Here is a 16,533-nt window from a genome sequence, read left to right on the forward strand (position 1 = left end):
ACAGCAGCGAGAACTTTGTATCACTCAACTTTGATGGTAAAGATGCCGATTGACTCATCCAGCCCAACGTCTTGAACAGTCAATACACAGCCTCAGGTCACCAGATCAACAGGAGAGAGGCTGGAAGTCAGTTCATCTTCTGAAACAAGGGTTATTTTGTTTATTCTATCTGGTACTCTGGTAAAATATTTTCGTCCAGGGAGTGAGTTTGGCTCGTGTACAGTGAAAGCCACTCACGGATGTCAACAGAACAGCAAAGACGAGGCACCAGAACGGCAAAAAAAGATCCAACTCTTGATTAAACTTGGGACCAAATTCACAACAATACATGAAAATAACATTATAATTTAATCAAGATATTAGATCTTTTTTCATTCTACCTTATAGGTACCCTCAGGGAAGGATAAGCCAAGGTTCGACCCGCGTGCCACTCACTGTACGCCGGATGCCATGCTGTGTAAGCCAACCCAGTCTATTTCAAAATTCAAACGCTAATGTCCAATGTCTAATGGATTCGAGAAAAAAGAAAGACCTAGAGCATGAGATACGCCGACAGGAGAGCCGCCAGCAGACCGGTCCATGAAGCGACCTGGGTCAGAGACGCCGAGCTCGTGGTGCCGCAGCAGCTACCGCGGTCGTAGGTCACGTTGTTCATCTGGGCGGCCACCTCAAAGACGGAGCCGGGGAAACCTCCGTAGTTGTAGTAGTCGACGTTGAGAATGTTGGGTGCGCGGCCCCAGTCAGAGCGACAGTTGTTGGCGGCCAGACCCAAGCTGCCGTAGCCCGTGACGTTGTTGGTTTCATTGAGCAGGGCCACGGCGGGCACGAGGATCTCGGTGCCAAAGATATTAAACTCGGCATTGAGGTTGTGGTTCATCAGGTACAGGCGGTTCTTGGCAGACTTGTCGCTCAGGTTCGGGGGTCGCTGCACCGTGCAGGGAAACTTGCGGTCCAAGGGGTCGAAGGGCGTCTCCCACATCTGGGTGAACTCGTCGAGCAGCCAAGGGTACTTCTTCTGGTCGGAGACGTAGTCGATGAACATGATGACTCGCTTTCCGTGGATAATCAACTCCTCCAGGGTGGGCCAGTCGTCCAGGGCCATGGGGAGGTATGGAGCCCTGTAGACGTACTTGAGGATGCCGGTCTGCTCAATGTACGGGACGTAGAGATCCGGATGGGAATAGTTGCCGTTTCCGAGGAGGATGGTGACAACATCGTAGGGGTGGGTATCGACCCATTCGCGCACAGTTGTGAGCCATTCGGTGATGGGGCCGGCGTCGAGCAGATCGCACGATGAGTGGCAGAAGTGAGGAACCGACGAGTTGCTGGGCCACTGGATCTGGGCCTGGATGAAGCGTACGCCGTCGTTAAGCTGAGTCGTGACGTCGAGCTCCTGGTTGGAGCCTGAGTTTCCGGGTCTCACAAATGGCGAGTTATGACATCCGATCATTGTGATGTTGCTGTATTTGCGCTTGCACAGCTCAACATAGTTGTTGCAGGCCTGGGTGTTTGTGGGTTTTGCCTTGGTGGTGGTCGATGTTCCCGTCTCGGTGCCATTGGTAGTCGCGGTGCCTGTCTCGGACTCGGTCAAGTTGGTTGCGGTAGTGATGTCTGTGGTGGGAAACAGGCCGGTAAGTGTGCTAGTGAAGCCATCGTCCTCGGTGTTACTGGACCCGATGAGCGTGATCTTAGAGGCGTATGTAGTGTAGGCGCCAGTGGGAGGAGCGGTCTGCTTGGTGAGTCTGGCTGTCCTCGTGCCCTCAACAAAGGTGAGGTCTGATGTGGCTGAGAGCTCGATCGACTGGGCTGCTATCCGCACACTGGAGGCGAGGGCCAGGAGGAGAGCTCGGTGATGGAGCTTCATGATGGATGATGGATGACTCAGCGAGGGATACCGGAGAGACTATGAGGGAGGTCCAAGAGACTGCGAGATGCAGTCCTTGATATGTCGTTAAAGTCTATGCAGTTTAACGAGATTCGACGCGGTAGATGTGGTGCGACGTGACGGTTGATATGATGGATGGATGGACGTCGGTGGCTTCCTAGCTGCAGGAGAAGGGGTCACACAGGGGAAGAGCGTGGCCAACGTCAAAGCCGGCGTGACGGCGCCACGAAAGCGAAAAAGAGAAAAAAAAAAATGTGTGAATACGCGGATGAAGATCAGACGAAGATCAGAATGAAGAAAAGAGAAGCCAAGCTCTTGAAACGACAAGATCTAATGTGATCCGCGGTGGGTTATGCTCGATCCTTGTCTAGTAAACACCAGTCCCAATATCAGGGAGCCACCTGCAGGTATCGACAGGCGGACGAGATGAGGAAGCAGGGAAGATGAAAGCCTTGGAAGGAGAAAAAAGAGTGGGTAAAAAAAAGGACGGACGGGAGCCAAGCTGGCAAGGCAACACATACGAGACCGGGGCGAAATGAGACTTGTTTGACCAAGATTGGCACTGGCACTGCCTTGCTTGGCTCTCTTTAAGTCCTTGGAAGTATTGGAAAAAGAGAGGTGAAGGATATAAGGAAGAAAGGAGGCTAATGATGGGTATGAGTAGTACGAGGATGAAAAAAACTTGGCTGTCGTGGTGATGATGCGGCGCCAAACCCGCCATGACATAATATGGGCTTTTAGGTACAGCAGTAGTCAAGAGACGAGACAGCGGCTACGGAGGATTATTCTTGGTTGCAGTGACTGACCAAGACAATTGGGCCATTGGCTGTCTTGAGCCGCCAAAATGGAAAGTCATGAATCAATCAGTCTCCAAATGTCTTGGGCGCTTCCCGTATTAACGCGTCAGCACGTTGGCCGCAGTGAGCGACCCTACGGTGCGGTGGCCCCAAGCCGGTTCATCGGCACTTCCACCTGAAGCTCAAGCTTGTCGTGGGCCTGGGGTCAGGAATCCAATAGCAGGACAAAGGCCAGGTCTAAGCCACCTGGGCAGGCGCTTCTAGGGGTCTTGAGTGTAGTATCGTCCCATCATGCCTGGTTTGGATCTTTACGGGCGGCTGTCTGTGTCTGCCACAGCGTCAAGAATGCCCCTATACAATTCCATACTCTATGGATTCTCAGGGGTGAGCAAGCTTTGGCGTGCGTGCCTACCGCCCTCTAAAAGGTCAGTTACTGTCCCTTGGCATGGACCCAATGGACCCATCCTCATGACCCTGGACCGGCAGGCGGCAAGCCTCAGCTGTTGAAGGGTGTCAGAGGGTGCCAGATCCTGGGTCGATGGGCACTGGGCCTTTACCTGGATGGGCCTGGAATTGGGATTTTCGCGCGCCCATGACGACAAAGCTCCACGGGCCGGGGCAGCTAGCTCCAGCTTTTTTTCCAAAGGGTGGTCCCCTATGATCGACGCCAACTTTCAAGCTTTCAACACACACACATCATCAGTTTCCCTTTGTCAGTCGTTTTCTTTTTTTTTCTTCTCCGGGGGAAGTCTAGTCTATCGCTCGCTCGCTCGCTCGCTTCTCTTCTTGTTGTTTCTATTTGTTTCAATTCTTGTTTCCTTGTCTGGTTTCTGTTTGTCTCCTTCTCTCCGAGAGAGGTCATCGCCAACCACCAACGAGCCCTCTGGTGGCTCTCCCTTGCGATATCCCACGACACATTCCCAGCCACGACATCATATTCAACCCGATTATCATATTCAACTCGGTGCCATATTCCAACCGATAACTCTTCATCATGGCTCAACACAGGCGCAACACGGCCGTTGCCGCCAGCACCCTCTACTTCCTCTCGATCCCCTTCCTAATCCTCGTCATTATCGGCAACACGCACATCAACTCGACCCTCAACGACATCTACTTCTTCCAGCTCGACGTGTCGCAAGTCATCCCCATCTCGGTCGAAAACTCCAACCTGCTCAACTCTGTCGCCCGAAGTCTCGGTCTCCATGACTTTTACCAGGTTGGACTGTGGAACTTTTGCGAGGGGTACCTCGATGAGTGCGTGCCATGATCTTATCTTATATTATAGACTCAAGTACTGATACAGACACAGAGGCGTCACCTTTTGCTCCGAGCCTAAGCAATTCTACTGGTTCAACCCCGTCGAGATCATGGTCAGCGAACTCCTGGCCGGCGCCCAGATCGCCCTCCCCTCTCAGGCCGTCACCGTCCTCAACCTCCTCAAGATGGGCTCCAAGATCATGTACGCCTTCTTCATGGGAGGCATCAGCGTCAACTTCGTCCTCATCTTCGCCAGCCTTCTCGTCATCCGCACCCGCTGGTGGAGTCTGCTCCTAACCCTCCTCGCCGCCATCGCCTCCATCTTTGTCTCTGTCGCCGCCATCATCGCGACCGTCATCAGCATCGCCGCCAAGGTCGCCCTGACGGCCCAGGACCAACTCAACATCCGCGCCAACATTGGAGTCAAGATGTTTGCCTTCATGTGGATCGCCGCCATCTTTACCGACGTGGCCTTTTTGCTCCACGCCGCCCTGGGATGCTGCTGCAAGCCGGACCGAAGACAGGCCTCCACGGAGAGCCCACGCCCGATGCAGGAGAATAGGCAGAGGATGTCACTCCCCAACTTTGTCCGTCAGCGAAGGAGTCACCAGGCGTCGTCCTAGGCAACCGGTCAAGAGTTTTGTCGTTTTTGGTTTGGCGGGCTGGCGCAGGTGATTGATTTCAATGGCGTGGGCGACACGGGATAGAGTTGATTACTCGATAGACTGTTGGTATCACAGCATCATTCGGAGCAGGCACGCAGCGCGTCTAATATCCAGTTTGGATAATGGGGTCTTGAGCGCATATCAGCGGGCATTCATTCACGGTATGCCATTTTTTTTTTTTTTTTTTTTTTTTTCCCTTAGACCAGAAGAGTGGGAAGACAATGTGTCGCTCACTTGGCACGATGCTCAGTATCTAACAATAAAGATAATCTCACTATGACCATAGGGAAATAAGAGAACGTATATCACAATAACTCGCCTGATGTTCTATAGTGAAGTCCTCTGTCGCCTTGTCTCAAGGGTTTGTTATTCTCGCTGTTGCTCTTGGGTTGATTTCACATTGAATAGACATTAAATCATAGTTAACACTCGATTATTTCCGTAAAGTTCAGATGATATGATGACGGCGGCCAGAGCAAAGACAGATATTCTCATCAACTTTGCCTAAGTAGTCATAAATAGCAATGTTTTGCGGCCCCTGTTTCCCAAGACTTTCATGAGCGTCGGTGTAGGGTATGGCGTGTCATTCAGCTTTAGATGGAGAATCAGAACCACGAAAGTAAGCACGCATCTATTGGTGAGCGAATACGGAACATATGTCAATGACCTGCAGCAGAAACCTGTATCAGATGTCGAATTGATACTGGCTGACGTATTGTTCCTGCCGTTAAAGCCGACATGAGGAATATAGGACCACAGCAATCGTAAGCCCGAATTACCGGAACTTGGACAGCCGCGAAGGAATTGACGCGCGGCGACCATGTCAAAATCGGCCAACGGGGCAAATCCTTTGCGAGTTTATCGGGGGAGAGGCATGCAAGCTGCGTGCCGTGCTATATATGGAACCAAAGGATGGGGGTCGCACACCGAACTGGGTCGTCAGGATGGCCTTCATGCAGGCCATCGCCACCCGGTTCCATGGGTGATGGATGATTCCACTCAGCTCTGGGAAGTGGGAGGGAGGGTGATGACCTCGAAATGGAGACGGGCGGGGTTTGAAAGGATGCCAACGTGTCTTGGAATACCGTCCAGGCGGGAGGGCATGATCACAGAATGTGCACAGGGTTCATTGTGTGTGTGGTTGCACTGCAGCAACAGGTCCATCACGATCACCGTGAATGCCTACTTGGACATGGGCACACGACCATGGCTTTACGCCTGCTTCACAAGGGAGAACAACGGTTGAGAAACTCTAAAATCTGTCCATCAGCGAGACGATGGAGCTCCCCGGTGGCTGATGAGAGGCGCTTGACGAGGCGGATTTCCTTGAGCGTGAGACGCTCTCACCGTCTCTCTGGTCCGCAGGAGGACGGCGACCAGGAAAAAGTATTGAAAGAGAGCAGGGAGGCCGCCCGAGAAGAGGCTCTTTTCCCTTCCCATCCTCTTCTGGCGATTGGGTTTGGGCAAGCGCCGCATGGGAACCCAGCCAACGAGACCGTGAGATGCCCAGCCCTATCGAGCCTTGGGGACCATCCCTGAACGATTCAGGACCAGGCGGCCGGCGTTTGAGGCGCCCAGTCGTCCTGAACGGGGTTGGAGGCGGCGCGCTATCGACAAGCCTCCAGGGAGACGACCTCCCCCCCTTCTCGGCAGATGCCCTGGCTCCATGAGAGTCAATGAGAAGGAAGGAAAAAAACCCTCGTGGTTGGCAACGGCACGGGAGTTGAAGAAACCCAACCTTAAATGGGTGCGAGCTGGAATCTACCCTGACGCCCACCTAAAGTGCGAACCTGACCTACCCCTTGACTTGAGTCGAGGCCCGAGTCACAGTGGGGAGCCCACCCCGGAAAAACAGCCCTATGGCGTTAATCCAGTTCACTTTAAGCAGCCACAAGCGAGGTGCTCTCTTTAGTAGTTGGATCTTTGGGGGCTGGAGCCTTGGCTGGCTTACCTTTGGGGCATCTGAGGTGCGTTGCGCTGCGCTGCGCTGGCAAGGGGGGTCCCATGAATATGCCTCCCCTTCTTTGCTCATGGCTGAACCCGTCGGAACCTACCTACGGCTGGCCTGGGCTGGCCTGGTTCTGATTCTGGTTCTGGATGAGGAAATTCTCCTCCATTCCTCCTCCATCAACTTTCAGCTCAGCTCAGCTCAGCTCAGCCCTCTCCTATCTGCCGTTCGCTCGCTCGTTCGTTTCAACTTTTGTCGCTCGTTCTCCCACTGGCTTCAATTACTGTGCACTTGCACCTGTTCCCGTCATCTGCTGATACCCGCGCTCAACTGCCCTTCAAACGCGTCTACCGCTGCCGCCTCCCGTCCAGCTGCTGCCCCGCCTACGACCCCAGCGATCCATTGCTCCCCCCAGGCGACCAGGCTTTGCGACAACGGAGCCGGGCTGGCCTTTGCTCGCCGGCAGTTCTGCGAGTTTTGAACGTATTTCTCCTTTGACAATGTTGAGGATCGCGCAACATGGCATATCATGATGAAGCGGGCAGAGAGCCCTATGCGTCCTACGACTCCTACCAGGGCATCACGCGGAGACCCGCGACGAACCAACCTCACCTCAGCCATCGCGTCTCGGCCATGACCGTCTATGCCGACGACAATCCCTATGATCAGCCTCAGCTTCACGGTCGCGAATCCATGGTCTCGCTCGACTCCTTTGCTGGAAACCCAAGCCCTCCCGAGCAAGAATATGGAGGCCACTCATACTCCCCGGGATCTGGATGGTCCGCCTCGTTCGGCTACAACGGGGCCGGGGGCTCGTACGCGCCCGTCTCGGCTGCTGGTCCCCCGCCTTCAAGATTTCCTTCCAAGGCCAAGCGAATGCCCAGCTATGGCTCTGCCCTGGGACATCCCATCCCCGAGGAGACGCACGATGAGGCGTACGACCTGTCGCTGCTCCAGAGCGCAGCTCCTATGGGCACGTCGGCCCGCTACGACCCGATCGCTGAGGAGGACGACGTTTCACCTGGTTTTGACTTGACGGCCGCACTGGGGCCCATGACCTCCCACGATGAGGAATTTATGAAGAAATTACAGGCCAAGGAGGCCAGCGGAACATTGACCGGAGGCTTGGGACAGGGAATCCAGCCCGACATCAAAGTGCGAGATGCTGATCTCTTGTCCTCGCCCACCATGGTCCAGCGCAGTATTTCGCGCTCATTTTCACGGCGCATCGGGTCTGGTCGAACTGAGGAGATTCGGCAGAGAGGGCAGGATGAGGCCAACCGAAAGGGCGAGGTTATCGAGGTCATCTTGGAGGAGGAGGGGCCAGGAGCCGATCTGAGCAGCATGGAGGGACTCAATACCCTGGCCGATGTGGATGACATGCGCCGTTCGACGTTCCCGGTCAAGAAGGAGACCAAGACGGAGATTTTCTACCCCCAACCGAATTGGAAGCCCATCTCCATGCGATGGCCATATCTCCTGCTGCTCATCGTGCTCTCAATCGCACTGGCAGTTCTCCAGGAGGTTCTCTTCCATAACTTTGGCAAGACACCCATTATCAAGTTCAAGTCACCCAACGACCTGGACGCGTGGCTTTACTTTGCCGTCAAGTTCCTGCCGACCCTGTGTGCTGTCGCATACGGCGTCTTCTGGCAGTTTACTGATTTTGAAGTCCGCCGTCTGGAGGCCTTTTACCAGTTGTCCAAGCCTGAGGGAGCCTTGGCTTCCAAGTCGATCAATGCCGACTATGTCACCAGCTTCAGCTTCTGGAGGCCATTCCGCGCGCTTAGACTGGGCCACTATGCGGTGGCGCTATCATCGATTGCCTCGACCTTTGCCGTGTCGCTGGTGCCTACTTTTGCTGCTGCTTCTATCGTGTTAAGGCCTGATCGTAGCCAGCGCATGGATCGTCCGGACGAGCCCAAGGAGATTTTCGTTCATGAAATCTGGTCCCGGCTTCTGACAGGAACCCTGGCCGTTAACGCGGTTCTTGGGTGTGGTCTGCTGTTCGTGTTGCAGTCACGACGGTCAGGCCTGCTGTCTGATGTGAGAGGTATCGCTGGTCTTGCAGGCATGGCTGTCGTGAGCCATATCCTGATGGATTTCAAGGACATGGACACGGCCAAGCACAAGGATATTCACCATAAACTGAAGCGCCGTCGATATATGCTCAGGAACTCGTCTCTTGCGCCGTACGAGGGAAGCAGCGCCAAATTGGAGGTTGATCGTGAGCAAGACGATGGCGCACATCTTTCTGAGCACCCGCACCCAGTGATGTTGCGGCCGATCGGCAGCATCCCCTTCATCATTGGACTGCTGCTCTTTGCAGGCTTCATTCCGACCTTCCTCTTTACTCCTGCGCGCATTGTCACGGACAAGGCTGCTTGGGCGGTGACGGCTCTTGCTGTCATGCTCAAGATGAGCTGGGGCGCCATGGAGACGGCGGTTCGCATGATGGAACCTTACTACATCCTCTCGAAGCGTCGCGCCCACTCGAAGACGCTCACGCTCGATTACACGGCCTTGCCCTTTGCTTACATGCCTCTGCGCGCTCTCCTGAACGGCCACTTTCTGGTCTTTATGGTCGGATTCGGAACCGTCATGGCCGAGTTCTTGACTATTTTGGTGACAAGTCTTGCTACAGTGGATGGACAGGACTTTATCGTGGGGTACAAGGGAATAAATGACCTTGTCAAGGGCCACTCGGAACAGGAAGAAGAAGACGGGCTCAATTCTGGTCAGGAGACTGTACGGTCATTCTACATGACCCTCGGACTCACCCTCTTTATGCTGCTCTACATGTTTGTCGTGGCAACCATGGTCTTCTTCCGGCGACGACATCCCTTCCTGCCACGACAGCCCAACACGATCGCATCAATTCTTGCCTTTATTCACCAGAGCAAGATGTTGTACAACTTTGTGGGGACGGCCAAGCTCAACAACACGCAGATGGCAAAGAAGCTAGACGATGGCAAGACATATGGTCTGGGCTGGTTCACTGGACGTGATGGACAGACGCATTGCGGTGTGGATCAGGAGGAGCTGACGAGCTCATACAAGCACGGCGTGGACTACACAACCATGAACAACCCGTGGAACGCTCAATGGGATGTGCTATAGAAATGGTGGAGTTGGGTCACGTCTCTGGGTGGGCATGGGCCATTTATGACTATGAAAGAACGGATATCATATTATTACATGGATCTATTATGGACAGGGATTTTCTGCATTTATACTTGGACGACTGGGATTGGACTGGATTGGACTAGATGTTTGGCATTGACATATTTCATGCTCTGATACCCTGGGCGTTGTAGTGCATGTGACGCGAGCGGTGCCTTTTGCCATGCAAAGAGTCTTGAAACGTGGTGGACGAAACTAACCTACGGTGAGACTCGGATCATGCTGAGCCGGAGAAAGAGATGAAGAATCAACTCGAGCCCTTTTCCAGCGACACGTGCAAATCTGCAAGATTGATGGGGACTCGTGTCGATCACACACGGCTTCTTTGGACGATGAGTGGGTTTCGGGTTGACGCGTCCATGCCCCGTCATGTTTGAGATTCGTCGACGGTCCATTCACATGCTCTACAACTCTTGTCAGTGACGTTTGCCAGTGGAGAGTCACTAGAGCGCGGGACATGTTGCTCACCGCAGTAATCGGCCATCTCAGGTGAGATGCATGTCAGCGAGAGAAGAACCCCTGACGAGCTTAATCTCCTTCCACCGTACAAGACGGAAGAAAAAGTGCGAAACATTCCTTTTGCGCGGCATTGTCTTGATCTAATTGGCTGGCTGCGAGTTATGCGAGGGGAAAATCTTACCCCTGGATTTTGAGGCTGTGAAGGGCGGGTTTGCATATTGGTGGGGGGAAAGTGAGGGGGGCCACGAGTTTTTGGAATGTTCTAACGAACGAGATGATGAATCTTTGAGGGTGACGGTGTAAGTTCGACGACTGTTGAACTCAATTGGGGATCATCAGGGCAACGGCTGCCGATTACACGAGTGCTAGGCGCCACTGTCAGCAAGGTGAGATCAATTAGCAGAATGCAACGGTGCATTGTATCTGTATGTATTCGCTTGTTCCTATTGCGGATGGCCGCGAGTTGAGAACTCGGTAGAGCCGGATGAGTGACTGAACCGTTTTCTATCAAGTGAGACCTTTCATCTCACAGACAAAGGCTGCTTGCATTCCACCTACTATGCAGTACTCCGTATACTCTTGCTATTGTTGGTTGTCGAGCTCACGATAAAGCTTCTTCTGCGGCCACGCCGACGAGTTCGTATTGATGTTGTTAGTGGCAACAACAGTGCACGAGGTCCAACACGAATACTCCCTCAAGCACACAAGCACACATGTCCTACACAGCCTCCTCCAACTTGCTCATTTTCGCATCTTGAACCTCAATACCAAGCGAATATTCATCTTACTTTGATACGACGGGCTCGCTTGGTCACTGTCTGGGCATACCGTACCGTCTCTTGGGTGGTTTTCTTTAGACTGACCTGAGGGAGCGAGCAAGGGGTCGATGAGGGCCCCCCCTAGTGTGACCTTTCGGGCTTCGGCAGCGTTGGAGGGGGACGAGAAGGGAGGGAGAGGGGGCTGTGCAAGCCTCCAACTCGGGGTGGTTGCGTGGATTTGCTGGGTCTCGTAAATTAGACAGGAAAACCTGTGACAGGATGACGAAGTGACATCCGTATGCTTTGGGAGACAAGAGTCCAGCAGAAGCAGCAGAAACAACATCTTTGGTGATTGCCGAGCACGCGCCCAGCCTTGGCTGAAGGCCATCTGACCAGAGTCGTTGACACAAAGAGGTCGGGGGGGGGGAAAACCAAGAAACCAAGATCTCTGGCAGCCCACAGCCAGCGATAGCATGGCCGCTATTCGACGCGGCATGCAGTAGACTTGGTCGCCAGCAGCCCAAAACCGGAAATGTCAGAGGCCGGTTGCCGTGGTCGGGCATCTCTTTTGCATCATGGATCAGCACTCGATGCGAATGATGTCGTTGTTGTTGTGGTTGTTGTTGCACATCTTGGAAGAAGCCACTCAGCCCGCCCTCCCCGAACTGCAGCCCAGCCCAGCCATTGTTATTGCCAAGTTCTGTGCGTCCTTGTTAGAGTTGTTGTTGTCACCGCAACTCCTAGCCAGCGCAGGTAGTAGATCTGCACTATCGCCAGAGAGAGCCCATCTATTCAATGGATCCTTGAGAGATCTCTTACAATCCTCTGACCTCTTCCAGCGTCTGCCAAACCCGAAACATCCGCTGAGCAATCTCCAGACTACCGATTTCGTACGTGTGCTCGCCCAGCGCCAGGGGGGGTTCCGCGGTCTTTTCCCTGCCCCGGGAGTGACAGGTATCCACCATGTACCTCTTGTTAGAGCGTATACGAGATCCAAGCCGTCACCCTTGCCCCGGGGCCCTTGACTTGTCCTTGTGCCAGCGGCTGGCCTGCATTCCAGGTACCTGCACAGCCCGCTGATTCTCGCGCTAGGGGGGAGCAGCGTCCAAGACATGCTAGCAGCGGTACAAGGTCGTTTTTGGTTTTCTTGGGTTTTTCTTGGGTGTTGAGTGAATACGGATGGTCTCGATACGACGGATGGATCATCATCTTTTTTCTGCTTGCTGACTGAGATGGTTAAATTTGGCCAGGCGTCTGTAGCCCCGTATTCTATTGCCGCTGGCGGATGACTGACTGTCTCTGGTGACTTCTCGTGGCCACACAAAGCAGCTCATGATCTGGAACTACAGTGATCCAACGTTGGCATGAATTCAGCGCAACCAGTGACGGTCCGCCCTGGAGCAAAGAAAAAAGATTCCCTCGCCCAGGAAAAAAAACACTGGGCCATTAATCGCCCTTGTCTTCCTCCCCTATCACACTGCAGAACACAAGACACGGCCAAGCCAATCCGGTCGCTCCCAGCCCCTGCTTCTGGTCCCCATCTTCCACCCCCTGCACGGGCAGGCGACGCACCCGACGCACACGTACCTACGTACCGCAAGCGCAATCATTACCTGTTGGGTACCTTCTTCCACCGTCGGCGCCAATCAATTAGTACCTCCTCCCTCCCTCCTGCCCCCTTCCCTTCCAGGTCCTCTTACTTGCTGACGCTTCCAGTTCGCTGCTGCTGGTACCTCTTCCTTCCCATCCTCCTTCCCCCCCACACGCAAACCCATCTCATTCATCATCGAACAGCGACAAACGGGAAAAACCCAACCCTATCGACGACGACGCTTCCAGCCACGCCTCGTCTCGGAGACGATTTCTCGCCTCGGCCGTTCGCTAGTTTTTCTCTCTCGACTTTATTCTCTTTCTCTTTCTCTTCGTCTTGTTCCGTTTCGTAATTCTCCGCCCGCTCCTCCAGTCGTTCCACGCGGTCTTCCCTCTCGCTTGCAAGTCCGCCGTCTAGAACCACGTCACGCCTCCTGGAAAACGCAAAACAAGCGCCGCCTCTCCCGACCAGACCAGCCTTCGATTTTTGTTTAGCCCGCTTCCCTGTTTTTCGACTCATTCGGACGACTCTCGTCGGCAGTCTTTACGGCCCCATTTCCGAGCGCGACCCGAACGACGACAACAAGCCCCCTGTGCGCCTTTACGACCCCCTAACGACAACAACGCCCGACCGGCTGATCTACCAACCATCGCCAGACTACCGATTGAGGAGCATCGGAATTGGCCATCACGATGTGGTCTTGTATAATGAAACCGTTGGCGGTTCTCGCCTCAGTAGCCGCCTTGGCGGCGCCCGTCTCGGGTGAGAAGCTGCTCTATTCCAACTCTCTCAACGCCTGCCAGAAGGAGAACGGTTTCAGTGCCAGTATGTTCCAGGTCACCTTGACGCCAAACAACGGTTCCGCAAGAGTTGTGGCCGCTGCGACTTCGTCCATCCAAGGCAAGGTCATCTTTGACATTCGACTGTCCGCCTACGGCTACCAGTTCCTCCAGAAAGAGTTTGACCCTTGCACCAACAACCTTCCCGGTCTCTGCCCCATGGTTTCTGGCAAGATTCCCTTCAAGTTCAACCTCCCTGTTGGAAAGGAGAACCTCCAGCAAGTTCCTGGAATCGCCTACACTGTCCCCGATCTCGATGCCACCGTCCGTGTTTACGTCAACAGGAGCGACACGAGAGAGTCTGTCGCTTGTGTGGAAGCCGACTTTTCCAATGGAAAGACTGTCGATCTCGTGGGTGTCAAGTGGGCGACTGCCGTCATTGCTGGATTGGGACTTGTCGCCTCTGCCATTGTGTCGGGTGTCGGTCACGCCAACACGGCTGCTCACGTCGCTTCCAACTCTCTCTCGCTTTTCGGTTATTTCCAGGCGCAGGCCATTCTCGGTCTTACCAGCGTTGGACTCCCCCCCATTGTCTCTTCCTGGACTCAGGACTTCCAGTGGTCTATGGGCATTATCAAGGTCGGATTTATGCAGGATATTTTCACTTGGTATCAGAGAGCCACTGGTGGTACCCCCGAATCTATCCTCTACACCGTTGGCTCGATTTCCGTCGAAGTTCAGAAGCGAAGCCTGCAACTTGCCTCCAACAGTGTCGACCTTTTCAAGCGTGGTGCGGCTATGATGCCCCGAGCCATTGTCGACCTCGCCAAGCGTGGAAACATTCAGAACGATGACGGTACATATACCGTCTACGGTATTCAGCGTGTTGCCTTCAAGGCCAAGATTGAGTCGACAAACCTGTTCATGACAGGTCTCACCTTCTTTTGCGCCTTTGTTGTCATCACGGTCCTAGCCCTCGCCGCCTTCAAGGGCATCTTGGAGCTCTGCGTTCGCCAGAACTGGATGTCCAAGGACAAGTTCATGGACTTCCGCAACGGCTGGCTCACCATCCTCAAGGGTGTTTTGTTCCGCCTGACCCTAATTGGTTTCCCCCAGATGACTATTCTCTGCCTTTGGGAGTTTACCCAGCGCGACTCGCCGGCCGAAGTTGTCCTGGCCGTCTTCTTCCTCTTTGGCATGATCTTCAGTCTTGCCTGGGGTGCCAGCAAGGTTATCCGCATCGCCCGCCGCTCCGTCGCCATGCACCGCAACCCGGCCTACATCCTCTTCTCGGATCCTCAGGCTCTCAACAAGTGGGGTTTCCTCTACGTCCAGTTCCGAGCCTCTGCCTACTACTTCATCGTTCCTATTCTGATCTACACCCTGGTCAAGTCCATGTTTGTGGCCCTGTCCCAGAAGAACAGCGTCGCTCAGGCCATTGGCTTCATTATCATTGAAGTTGGTTACCTGATTGCCGCTTCGGTTCTCCGACCCTGGATGGACAAGCCCACCAACTCGTTCAACATTGCCATTGGTGCCATCAACTTTATTAACGCAATTTTCCTTCTCATCTTCTCCAACGTCTTTGGCCTGCCCAAGATCGTCGTTGGTGTTGTGGGCGTCATTCTCTTCGTCCTCAACGCGGCTTTCGCCCTCATTCTCCTTCTCATGCTTATCGTGTCGACTACCATTGTCTTCTTCCGAAAGAACCCCGATGCGCGGTACCAGTTTATGGCCGATGATCGTGCTTCTTTTATGAAGTCCCAGACCCAGCTCAACACCACTACTGAGCTTGATGCTCTTGCGGCCACCGCTCGAGGCGACAAGACGGGTTACAACAAGCACCTCGACCTTGATGAGGAGGACTCGATGTCTTCGGAGAGCCTTCGGAGGCGAGCTGAGATGAACAACCAGTCCCAGTCCTCGTTCCACCGAGGTGATGCTCCTCCCCGATCCCCAGTGAACCCCTCGATGCCTCTGTTCCCTGCCGACGGACGGCCCCAGAGCCCCTTCCGCTCTGCTTCCCCTAGCCCTTACCAACAGTCGGGGTCGCCGCTTGTTCAGCAACGGTCAAACAACAACTCTAGCCCGGGTGGATACCGATCACAGAACAACGCCAGGTGAGTTCGGACAACATCTGCTACTTTTGTACATCATATGCTAATTCAATACAGCCCATGGCAGCGAGGTGCCGGCTATGATCACTAATTGATATAATGCCAGGAGCGTATACCTTTTTGACCAAGGGCTATATCGTCTGCGCCCTTGTTGGGTAGACTTTGCATTCACGCGATTTTCTTGGGTCACGACTGTAGCGGACCCTGGTAATCAATAACACACGACCACGCCAAGACCGTGTTTTCTTTTATTTTGGATAGCTTTTTTATCGAAAGCATGACGACGGCGTCTGCGACGAGACTTGGCGTTGGCGAATATCGAAATCTTTGAGCTCAGTACGAGTATTTGCTTTGTGTATATAAACCATATCGGGAAGGGACAAGTAACGGGGGAACATGTTTGTACAGCTGGACTGAGTTGGCTCAGACTAACCAGCTGATTTTCGATATCCGAGGAGGACGATGTAGTCAAGACATGACTGGCGGCTGGGAAGCATAGCATAGCAGCCCGGTCGGTCATTGTCTCGACCAATACAAAAATATTCCAATACTTGGTTTACTCTACCTTGAGCAAACGATGGTTGTTGAGCATGGGCAACTAAAGGCAAGTCTTGGTCTTGTGATGGGACAAATGGAATCGTGTGAGCTGTTTTGTCTATGAAAAACCTATGGAAGAGTCATCTCAATGACTTGATCGCGCACCAAGAATCTGATCGCGGTGCCCAACTATCTACTAACCAGTATCAAACCGATCATGATAGCGAATGATGTATCCCTCTACACTCACTCACGCCCACCGCAGAAAGAGACAAGAAGGAAACTCAATGAATGCTAAAGCTAACCCAATTCCTAGGCTGATCCTACAAATACAATGATTACTCCATGGAAGAAACGAGGGCCGGCACACACACCAAGGAAACAAAAAAAGACAAGACGGTGCTGCTAGAGGGAAGAAGAACAAGGGGAGACTGCAGGAGGTCTTGTGGTATAAGAGTATTGATACAAGAATGGTATATTGAAGCAAAAGACGAAACAGAAAAGAAAATTGTTGAATTGATCCCACAGAGGGAGGTGTGGTTTGTGTTGTAAAC

The 16,533-nt window shown here is 53.5% G+C and overlaps 4 protein-coding genes across 4 annotated transcripts; 3 read left to right on the forward strand and 1 right to left on the reverse strand.

The window, feature by feature from the left end:
- Positions 1-532: 532 nt before the first annotated feature.
- On the reverse strand, positions 533-1,864 carry NCS54_00703200 (Hypothetical protein; the record flags this gene model as incomplete). The annotated part of the gene is made up of 1 exon (XM_053152470.1): positions 533-1,864. One exon carries the CDS (start codon positions 1,862-1,864, stop codon positions 533-535), a length of 1,332 nt encoding a protein of 443 aa, XP_053008445.1.
- A 1,812-nt stretch (positions 1,865-3,676) lies between these two features.
- On the forward strand, positions 3,677-4,565 carry NCS54_00703300 (Hypothetical protein; the record flags this gene model as incomplete). The annotated part of the gene is made up of 2 exons (XM_053152471.1): positions 3,677-3,939; positions 3,995-4,565. 2 exons carry the CDS (start codon positions 3,677-3,679, stop codon positions 4,563-4,565), a joined length of 834 nt encoding a protein of 277 aa, XP_053008446.1.
- A 2,500-nt stretch (positions 4,566-7,065) lies between these two features.
- Positions 7,066-9,675, forward strand: NCS54_00703400 (Hypothetical protein; the record flags this gene model as incomplete). Its single annotated transcript, XM_053152472.1, has 1 exon — positions 7,066-9,675. The coding sequence occupies exon 1, from the start codon at positions 7,075-7,077 to the stop codon at positions 9,673-9,675; it is 2,601 nt and encodes an 866-aa protein (XP_053008447.1). The 5' UTR covers positions 7,066-7,074.
- Positions 9,676-13,238: 3,563 nt separating this feature from the next.
- On the forward strand, positions 13,239-15,533 carry NCS54_00703500 (TRP-N domain-containing protein; the record flags this gene model as incomplete). Its single annotated transcript, XM_053152473.1, has 2 exons — positions 13,239-15,445; positions 15,500-15,533. The coding sequence occupies 2 exons, from the start codon at positions 13,239-13,241 to the stop codon at positions 15,531-15,533; spliced, it is 2,241 nt and encodes a 746-aa protein (XP_053008448.1).
- Between the last annotated feature and the right edge of the window lie 1,000 nt (positions 15,534-16,533).

Source organism: Fusarium falciforme, chromosome 5 (genome assembly GCF_026873545.1).
Source record: "Fusarium falciforme chromosome 5, complete sequence".
NCBI lineage: Eukaryota > Fungi > Ascomycota > Sordariomycetes > Hypocreales > Nectriaceae > Fusarium > Fusarium falciforme.